Genomic DNA, 10,595 nt, shown 5'->3' on the forward strand with positions numbered 1-10,595 from the left:
TCCAAAATCCACCAAAATTTATCCAAATTTCACAGATGGAAGAAAATGTATTTCTTTTTCTTTAAATACAGAGATAGAAAATACATATTTTTACTGAAATCTTTTCTGCCTATTATGAAGCCACAGAAAAAGCTGTTTGAAAAGTACTGTGCATACAATAAGTTATAAAATCCACTGACTTCAGTGAAACTGGATTTGAAGTGACTGATTATTTAAGTAATTTCATCCTTTGGGGAAGAAATCAGAACGTAAATTTAAAGTATGATAAAGAGGATTAGCCAAGTTTACCTGAAAGTATAAATTTCTTCCAGCCCTCCTTCTTCGTCCAAATTATGCATCAGTTTCCTCACCACGTCAACGCCTTCCTTCTGTTGCTCAGTTAAACCCTTTCTTGGAAAAGGGTTTCTGTGAATATGAGAATGTACACTGGCACTTGTACCTCCACCTCCATCATCAACATCCACTGGAAATGGCAGACTAAGAATGCAAGCAAAAGCAGCTAATTTTGACTTTCTTCTTAATTAAAATAAACCAAAACAAAAATTATATCAACAGTTTCTATCTAGCTGCTGTCAGATGTATAAAGAGCCACATGGCTTGTGAAACACATTAAGTAGTATTTCAAGTCTACTTGGCATTGGTAACATCTTCACCAGGGTGCTGCACCAGTTCTGGGCATCAAACAACAATAAAGATGTCCACATATGGGAAGAGAGATTAGAAAACAGCTATGAAAACAGACTGAACAAAATAAAGCCCATAGAGAAGGGAGTCAGAGGGCAAGACAGTCTTAAATATAAGCCTGCTGTTGCAGAGGGGAAGGGAACAATCAGCCTTACATACTAAGCTTGCACTCAAATTGCATCATGGAGTAAGGCAGATATTCCAAAAACTGATACAGACATTTCAAACCATAATCTCTAAAACCAACTCTCTGAGAAGATAGGAAAGTCTCCATCATTGGAAATACTTATTAGACAAACACCACTCAGCAATGACATACACACAAATGACCCTGTCTGAAGTAGAGGATTGCTCTAGATGACTTGTTAAAATCCACTCCAGGCTTGTGATTCGGTAATGGCTCCAAATGCCAGCAAACAGGACTTTCTCTGCAGTGGAGCTGCTAGTTATTTCTGGAATATATGTTACTCTTTGAGATTTCAACAGCTTACACACTAGGTGAATTTCTGACTGAAGATGACACTCTTCCCTGCATTTAAGAATCAGATTTAAAAAATTTTGCCAGGGGTTATAGATAAAATGATTCTGCTGCTCTTCAAAATAACACAGAGCTAACAAAGTGTAATAATCACAGAAAAGAGAAGAATAAGATCCTCTACTCTGTGCTCCTGACAATGCCTGTAGATTTTTTAAATAATCTTTCATCTAATCCAATTTTGAATGAACCACATGACACCTTTTACCACATTTCCACAAAGTAAAAGAAATTTGGCTTTGTATTATGCTTTCAAGAAAGCAGCCTACATATCTCTACCATACTTTCTCCTCATTAGTCCTCACTAAACTTATCTGTGAAGCAACATATAATAATCAGTTAACAATATGCACAACAGTGTCACATATAGCAGAATTAAGATCAAACTTCAACAAAGTGTTTGGTACCTTTTTAGGAAGCAGCATCCACTGACAAATAGGGAAACTGTATTTTAAAGCTGTTAGGAGACCAAAAAGCTTCAAACCTCTGATACACAAAAGTAAGATTACTTTCATCATACAGTGCTTAGAGATTCATGTGATGAGAATGGTATAATACCAAAAGCTATACAGTGTTCAGCATGCACTTGGCAACAGGGAGGAAGACCAACTATCTGCCACAAGTTACAATCTAATCAGTAAACACGGTATAAGAGATACAAGCATGGGTGATAACAAAAGGACAAGCTTTAGCAAAACATATTTTTAAACCACTGTTCTGAGTATTTTACATTTGTACATGTATTTCTCAAAGCGTGGCTGGGAGACAGGGTATAAATTTGCAGCTATTACTATAACAGCAAAACTTCTCTGATGCTTCTATTAGCCATAGGGCTTTTCCTTTGCTGCATTACAGGCAAAAAAATGTAAAGATGTGTCAGAAATTTCACAGAATAAAACTGCACAGTTAACTTATGGTGTTAGCTAGTGCTAGTCTGCAGGGCAAACGACAGGTGTGGAGACAAGGTAGCTGCACGATGTACTCAGATTCATGGTGTTGTCGCCACTGCCTCCAGCATCAACAAGAGCTCAATAAGCTAGAAGGCCATGTCAAGGCATGCTGCAAGCATACCTTCTTTTACTGTGCAGAGAGAACCTGAGAGTAGTCTGACTGTTTTACACTCATCCTCTCCCAAGCAAAAGCAAAAAAGAACTTTTTGGTGAAGGATCAGCCCATGATTTTTAGTCACTTTTTCCTATCTAACCCCTCTGTTATCTTGCAAATGGTGGGTCTGCAAATGATTTTAATGAATTCATCAAAGTCTTAACATTGCTCCTTACAGAATGCTGGACCTAAAGTAAATATTAAAATGGAGAGAAGTAAAACTGTGGCTTTAACTTAGAATCATAGAATGGTTAGGGTTGGAAAGGACCTTAAGATCATCTAGTTCCAACCCCCCTGCCATGGGCAGGGAAAACTTCCTCCTGTGAAACTGTTTTTTATTAGCAGCAAACATTAATGTTCACACAAAGTCTTGTTTTTAAATAAACTCCTACTAGAAGGCTTATAGCTTCCTATGTTACCATCATGTGCAACATCTAATGCAGATCTCAGCACCATCACTGATTCTTCAGATCAATGCCTATACCTATACAGCTAAGGGATTCCTGTCATAACACTTAAGATATCGCTTCCATTTTCCAAGTCCATCACTGTGATTATAACTCTTCAGACTTGCTTTTCTACTGACACCAGAATCAGGCTATAAACATCTGCAACACTACCTCTTTATTTCTTCCCAGTAACAACCTTATCTAAAAGGATGTAGGCTGCCGCTGTGACAAAACTACTGTTTCCAAGTTTCTGTTACTATTTCTGGCTCATTGTTTCCCACTTCTCTGCTTTTATAGCAATTTTGTCACCCATTTTTGACTTTGGCTCTAACTGAACAAGTAGCCAACATCTTACCATGTATTTGCACATCACTTAACAGAAGGGACTTGGTTCATAACTGGAATTCATGGCATATGTAATTGATAGAAGTACTTAATCATGTTATATACTGGTACACCTTTATAGAAACAACACACCAACAGATCATCAGCTTCTTCAAGATCATTATTAAGAAGGAATAAACGTTTCCCTTAAAAAAAAAAACAAAAGGCATAGTGTGTAACAGTCACTTCCATACTTACAAAAACTGAAGTGAAATTCCTGTTTTCTTCAAATTAGCAATGATAATTTCCAGCTGATCCTCACTGACAGTACTACAAAGGTCTGTAAACAGTTCAATATGTCTCTTCTCATATTTCTTTCCTCTTGAAATACAAAAAGAACATTTACATATATAGGAAATACAATCTATAAGGCCTTTTTCTAATTTTTTGCTACAAACAAACCTACTTGGTAGAAGTTGTCCTGTCACTGGTGGTTATACTAACAGTAAGTTTTTACTTTGTATGATTCCACCTACTCACTCCTATCTTCTAAAATTGAAGTCTCTAGCCCTGTGACTGGGTAAGTCACTAACTACATCTAAATGAATGGAATTCTGCCAATTTTCACCAATGATGACAAAATACTAATAAAATGTTAGGTGCTTTATTCATTATACTGGATATTTCATTTGCAGCTATGCATCCTTATGAAAATGGAAAATGTATTTTTAAATTACTGTTGTTGTTGGGGGTTCCATTTTAGTAAGCTAATTTAGTAAATTCACTGGATAAGGTGGACTATAAAGCCTACTTAACATGTTAAGAAGTAGTAACAGTAAGCATCAGAAAGTTCTGCCAGCTACAGAACAGAGTTCAGCTAAACTGATACAGTTTTTCTGGATATTTAAGCATAAGGGTGATTTTCTCAAATTTTTACCTGATATTTCTTCAGCTGACATTAAACCCATATCAAAGGGCTTGATGCATACAAGCAACTTACCCACAGAATAACAAAAGCAGTTGGTTGCTCCATAGGCATTCAAGGTTATACTGTTACAAATACAGTGATTTAACTCACAACTCAGTTTCAGCCATTAAATTGATACAGCTTTCCATGCCGATTAGATTTTATTCATAAAAATACAAACTGCATCACTAAGTCTAGTCTTCGGCATTCACAACTGGATCATACAATATCTTAACAGCATGTTCAATCTCTGTTTTGAGAGGAAATAAGAGTATCTTCCTTTCCCTTGACCATCAGTTCACCAAGCATTAGAAATAGTATATTGCCAGTTTAAGCACATTCGCTGACAACTTTGTAACGCCTGTGCCAACGTTTTCTTTCAGCTTAAAACAGTGGTTTTTCCTACTGCACATTTATCTCCCAAGCCTGCATATTTACAAAAAGCCAGCTTATCTCCAAGAATCTTTAATTTGCTAGGCTGAACAAACCTTCCTAGTTCTGCTCTTTTTCTCTTCTTTGTAAGATATGCCATCACCATGATAAATTTGGTAGCCCTTTTCTATGCACTTTAAACATATGAATTAATGTTTTTTGAAAACAGATCACACAAAATGTGACATAAAGTGAAGTCTTTTTGACTTAGTATTAATATTCTCTGTATTAATCTACTGCAAAACTCCTATTGGCATCAAACAGCTCTCAAGAGAAGCTACATGGCTGCTGCAGATTCTTCAGGGACAGACTCCTGTAGAGTGTGGTTCGGTTTTAATGTGTTTTGGTTTAGTTTGTTTGTTTTGAAAGCATTTTTCATATTTATACAATACTGGAAATATAATACTGACAAGAAATCAGATCAGCTCCAAAGTGCAAGGTCAGAATTCTGTAAAAGGCTTTGGGTGACATACTCACATTGTCTGCTTCTGAAGCAAGTCCATGCACACAATAATTGCATCCAGAACTAAGCAAATTTAAGAAAAATCTCATTTAGAACATGTATCATGCACAGAAGCGTTCTTCCTATGAAACAATCTTTTGTTTCCACCCCCTCCCAAACACTGACAAACATGCATTTTAGTTAACAAGCAAACAATCTTTTGAGACAAGGACTCTCCAAGTATTTACTGTGCAAGTTCCTGTATAACTTGCCGGTTTTGTGATCTTGTCTCTTCCCTATTTATCTGATGGAACTGTAAAAAGGCTGCTTCAGGGCCCAGTGAGGAGGCTCAAGTACAACAAAAGAGCAATCAAATCTCCACAAAATTACTTTGAATCCACAAGCAAAATTTATTTGTACTTTCAATACATGATACTGTTTTCTCATGCAAGTTTTCCTTCAAAACATCTGCATCTGGCAACCTCTTTATGGTTCTTTTTTCATCACAATTTCCATTGAAGAATCTATTTTTATCACTGAGCACAAACCTGCCCACCCATTGAAGAAGGAACATGACTACTTCTAAGATACAGCTGACTGGCTGTGCACTTCTCTGAAACAGCTCTGACAGTCTGTATAGAGCTCAGAACAATTATTTGATGGACAGAATGAGGAAAGACAACACATGGAAGTTTAACAGCACATAAATGAAACACACTAAGGGACACTAAATAGGTTGTCTTCTTTTAAAACTGTTCACCTTATGCAACTAACAAAAGAATATATTCAAATATGAACAACATTCAAACCAGCAATGTTAGAAATACTTTATATAGAAATCCATCTAATAAACTTCTACTCTGCTTTGTATGGCTTCTAGTACTTCTGATGACATATTTCATAAACAATATTTTTATTTGATGAATAAGCATAAACCAAGTTCTGCAACACTGTTTTTAAAAACAGATGCCTTATTTGAGGCAAAAAAAAATATTATTGCTATTTTCATTCTTCTTAATTAGCAGAACATTTCATGAAAGCAATGACCCTCTAAGGCCAAGAATCCATTCTGCTAGCCTAAAGAAATGTCAAAAAGCAGCTAATCTGCTTTTGAACAAACTTACACCCACAAATTAGCTGGATATTATAGTAGCTAAAATTTTATAGCCAAATCTGAGCCTATTTCACAACACTAACTTCCTTTCTCCTATGCAGCTGAATCAAGAAGTGCTGTACAAACAAAGGATACAGTCTGCTTGTTCAGAGCCTGGTTTAATCATATCTTGAATGTCTTCCAGCAAATCAAAATCTGGCAGCATTAGCGATCTATGCACAGTAATGTGTTGGTATTGATCTCTACTGGCAAGGTCATTCTTAGTACCATTAGTGCCAAACAAAACTACAGCGACCTCATCTTTACTCTCAGCAAAAACCTGGAAACACAGAAAATAAAAAATAGGTATAAAAACACAGGTAGATTCATACACAACTACGTTACGCAGACTCCAGCAAGTGGAACTAATTTTGACACAATGTCAAGTGCAGTGAATTTACTTTTTTTTTTTTTACATTTTCAGTGCTATAGTACCAAAACATAAACTTACAGAGAGGTCACTAATTCAGATATAATTAAAACTAACAGAATGATATGATGATATCTGGGATAAAACAAATACAATCGACTCAGTCCTAAAAATGAATCTTCACTGTGGCAAATCTTAAAAATGTTGAAGCATTTTAGAGAAAGAGCACTTGTTTCCCCTAGAAGTTTCTACTGCCCTGAAGAAAAAAATTACCAATTCAACTGCTACATCTCATCCACAAAAGTACAGCTGAAACAAAGAGTACTGATCTGTCACTCCTCCATAAAAAATAGTGTAATCCATACTCATTTCTCATCTATTTCAATTATTAGCAAATAAGGAAAATATTTCATAGATGTTATTGCTTCCTCTCTCTTTCTAACAAGTTTTTTACCACATGTAAAGTCACACAAACCTGTCGCTGCACAAACTTTGTCATAACCTTCTTGGCTTGTTCAAGTGAAGACTCCTCACCAGGGGCAGAACTGCTCATTGTAAAGCCTACATCCAGGCACAGCACTATGGCCACCTAGAAATGAAACAGAATGCATGCAAAGGGTAAATATGAGCATAATTATTTAAAAGGGTACCTACAAAACCTAAAAAACAAGCTACATCAGTACTGGTTTCTTTTACAGTAACTGTTAATAGGAGACAATAGTGAAGAACAGAACCAGTACAACTGCACAGAACCGAGCATCATTTAATCCTGTACAGTGTTCCAGACATCCCAGTGGAAAATACAAGAAATCCTGTGTTTCACAATAATCTCTTGAGATGGACAATTTCTGTATAACCTAATGAACACCTTAGCAATTTCAGAGGTCTTCTACAGTACGGAAATAAAGCATAGATGTTTTGGTTGACAATTATAAGCACAACACAATACAGCATACCTGCACAACACAACATAAAGATTGTTTGTGAAAGTCTACAGCTACATCCACCCCTCACAGTAAGCTCAGAATAGCTGCAGAGACCAGTCGTTGGTCTAACTCAAGCACAGGAAGAATGACAGCACTCCTATAGTCCCCAGGGACAGCCAGAACATTTATGCTACTGCAAGTGCCTGCACCATGCAGCTATGCTATTAATGCCTTGGAAGGATAAGTTCCAATTTCAATTTAGGGGCTTAAATCCCATGAGCTATCTATATGCTCACATTTCTGATCATTGGTTTAACTGTATGCATGTAACTGTATGTAACACTGCCCAAGTCTTCCCCTTAACAGATTTATAAACTAGCACGTGAATAAAATAAAATTGTTTCACGTCATTTCTCTTGTTCAACCTTTGCTAAGTTCCTTTCAAGTTCTTCCAGAGACTCTTCTTACCTTGATTAACCTGAGTAATTTTACCATCCAGCTGAATGATGCAAGAAGAATTCAGCAAAATTATGCCCTGCATCTTGCAGGACACTTACAAAAAGCCAGCTGAAAGTTGTTGTCACTGATTAAACCAAGATTCTTTAAATATACATCAAAATCTTGCCTGGTGGACTGTCAATAACTTAAATTACACTGCCATCAAAAAATTACTGTTAGCCAGAACATAGGAAAGTTAGGTATTACCTAGGCTGAAACCAGTCACCTTGTTTTACAATACAAAATATATTCAGTTCTCTAAGAACTGAAGTTGTCAAAAGATATGAGCAATAAATCAAATCAGAAGACTGTCAAGCAACATGAGATGCATAGTCTGCTTTTGCAAAGTAAAAGGGATGAACAGAAAGAAAAGATGTTGGTCTAAGCTCTTTTGCAAATGGCTGGTCAAGTAATTCCAAGTACCTTTTTAAACATCAACCAAAAGAACCCGATTCTTTTTGTCACCCAAATAGATAATTCTTAATAACAAGTTTAATGAATATGAATAATCTGCCCAGATTAGCTGTCTAATCCTCTGCATTAGCAGCTCCAATATTATTTTCTTACCCTCTTCCTTTTCCCAGATTATACTGTGCATCTCCCCTGTCATTTTAACAAGCACTGTTTTAACTCCCTACATCCTTCCAGGACAAGAGGAAGAAAGAAAGAAGGCTGAGCAACAGGGTTCTACAAGATGTCCAGCACGTTCCACTCATTCTCAGCACTATCCATCACTCTGCTTTTGCTGGTGGCTTGCCTGGGAGCTAGGAATTAATGCCTCTGAGTCTGCTAGGTTTGCAGCTTAGAGCAAAATAGAGACACTAACCGAGGCTGCACTAGGTTCTCACAGGAGCCTTGTTACTGCTCACCTGCCAGCCTGAGGAATTACTCTACCAGCAACTGCAGACCCTTTGCTTATTGCTGTCCTGCCTCAAGACACACAACAGCTGGCAGCTGAATTAATTCTGTTGTCTCAAACGGTAAAATGCTCTTCACAGCTGGAAAGATGACAGCAAAGTAACCAGCCAAGAGCTGCTGTTTTGCTTCAGAAGAAAATGATCAAGTGTCAAGTGCTAACACACTTTTCTGGAAGGCAGCAAAACTCCAAGCCTGGTGTGTATTCAGGTATGTGGAATTCTCTTCTAAAGATAGCAAGTCTCTCTTTTGGTAATCCTCTATATGTCTTCTTATCCGTTATTAACCTCTGAGCATGTCACCTAAGCATCCAGTCCTGCCATTTTCAGGTGCAGTGTACTAAGCAAAGCTTTTAAGATGCACAGCATGTGTTATTGTAGGACAACACTGTCACACCTGTGCTAACATCCATCTGTTTTGCTCAAGTACTGATAAGGGTGAAAATGGCACAAGCCTGACTTTAACCTCAATGCTGAGGCTAGTTATAATTAAGCTACAAGACATGGCTACAACAGGACTTTAGCAGGCCATATAGATGAAACCTTTGCTTTACAGATACTGAATATCAAAAAACATCATAACACGTTTCACCAACAGGATTCCTTAAACATGCCAAACAAACTGCATTTCTAACAGGCCAAAACCATTTCTACTATTATCCTAGCAAGAGCAGAATACTACTATTGTGGTAGCTGCACAGTGCTCAACATCACAGCTGCCCCTAAGATGGAAACACTGACGTTCCTTTGAATTAGACATTAGACACCCACAGCAGCCCGGGGTCGGCACAGGAGTTACTCGGTTTCAGAGCCAGGCTTTGCAGCCGTGGCTGTTCTGCTGTTTGCTACTAACCTCGAAGTTATCTCACTGAACGTAAGCCAGGCCGGTTCAATCCCACACTGACAGCGGTACCATAAAATCACAGAATGGTCTGGAACGGACTTAAAGGTCATCTAGTTCCACACCGTCTGCCTTGTGCAGGGCCACCTTCCACTAAACTAGGCTGCTCCACGCCCTGTCCAGCCCAGCACATACAAGCCGCCTAACGGCCGCAAAGCCGATTCCCCCAGGTGAGCCTGAGGGGACCGGCCACGTTCAGCTCCCAGAGAGGCAGCAGTACCGGAAGGACCCCCCGGCGCCCTCAGAAGCCCCACACAGCGACCAAGAGGTCGCGCCAACACCCACCGACTAGTGCCAAAGCTTAAACAGCGCTCGCGTTACAGGCAGGCAACGGTGGCTCCAGCCGGGGGGAGACAGGAGACAAAGCGAGGTAAGAAATGCCAAAGGGATGCCGGGATCCTATTAGACCCCTCTCCCTCACCTTGCTGCTGCGCGCCATCGCGCTCGTTCCGGGAAGCGGTGCGCTGCGCTCAGCGCTCCGGCAAGCGACGCGCCCCGCCGCTCCACGTCCCCCCGGGAACACAGCAGCGGGGCCTCGCGTTCCGCGCTGGGGAGGGCAGCGCCACCCAGTGGCAAGCAGCGGCGAAGGCGGGCCTCGCCGGGACGCTGCCGTCTCAGCCACGGCCCCGAGTTGGGCGGGGACTGATGCGGGGCGCAGGGTAGAAGCTGGGCTGGAAGCAGCACCGCTGGGTGAGAGGAAAGGGAAGTGTGGGATGGCCCCTCATCTTTCTCCTCAGGTCATCACCCTAAGAGTGCCCCATCTCGCAGGCTCCAGTGTCCCTGGGAATTTGGCCATAGGGTGAGCAGTGAAGCAGAGCCAAGGACAAGCCCTGTGCAGGTGTACAGGGGCCCCTGAGGAGAGGCAGCGGCAGGGCAGGTCTTTGGGGCAAGCAAAG

At 39.6% G+C, this 10,595-nt stretch overlaps 1 protein-coding gene across 3 annotated transcripts in view; it reads right to left on the reverse strand.

Moving 5' to 3' along the window:
* XRCC5 (X-ray repair cross complementing 5) overlaps positions 1-10,174 on the reverse strand; it is a 52,443-nt gene extending 42,269 nt beyond the window's left edge. For 2 of the 3 annotated variants that reach the window (XM_057430336.1, XM_057430338.1), the window contains exons 1-6: positions 10,121-10,174; positions 6,936-7,049; positions 6,187-6,370; positions 4,973-5,021; positions 3,355-3,477; positions 289-477 (exon numbers count right to left, since the gene is read on the reverse strand). In XM_057430336.1, coding sequence (XP_057286319.1) covers positions 289-477; positions 3,355-3,477; positions 4,973-5,021; positions 6,187-6,370; positions 6,936-7,049; positions 10,121-10,138 — 677 coding nt within the window. In that variant the 5' untranslated portion in view covers positions 10,139-10,174. The remainder of the gene's footprint in view (positions 1-288; positions 478-3,354; positions 3,478-4,972; positions 5,022-6,186; positions 6,371-6,935; positions 7,050-10,120) is intronic. The other variant, XM_057430337.1, reaches the window with a different exon arrangement.
* Between the last annotated feature and the right edge of the window lie 421 nt (positions 10,175-10,595).

This window comes from Pezoporus wallicus, unplaced genomic scaffold (genome assembly GCF_028554395.1).
Source record: "Pezoporus wallicus isolate ANWC-B61680 ecotype Strahan unplaced genomic scaffold, APGP_CSIRO_Pwel_v1 contig_5261, whole genome shotgun sequence".
NCBI classification, from domain to species: Eukaryota; Metazoa; Chordata; class Aves; order Psittaciformes; family Psittacidae; genus Pezoporus; species Pezoporus wallicus.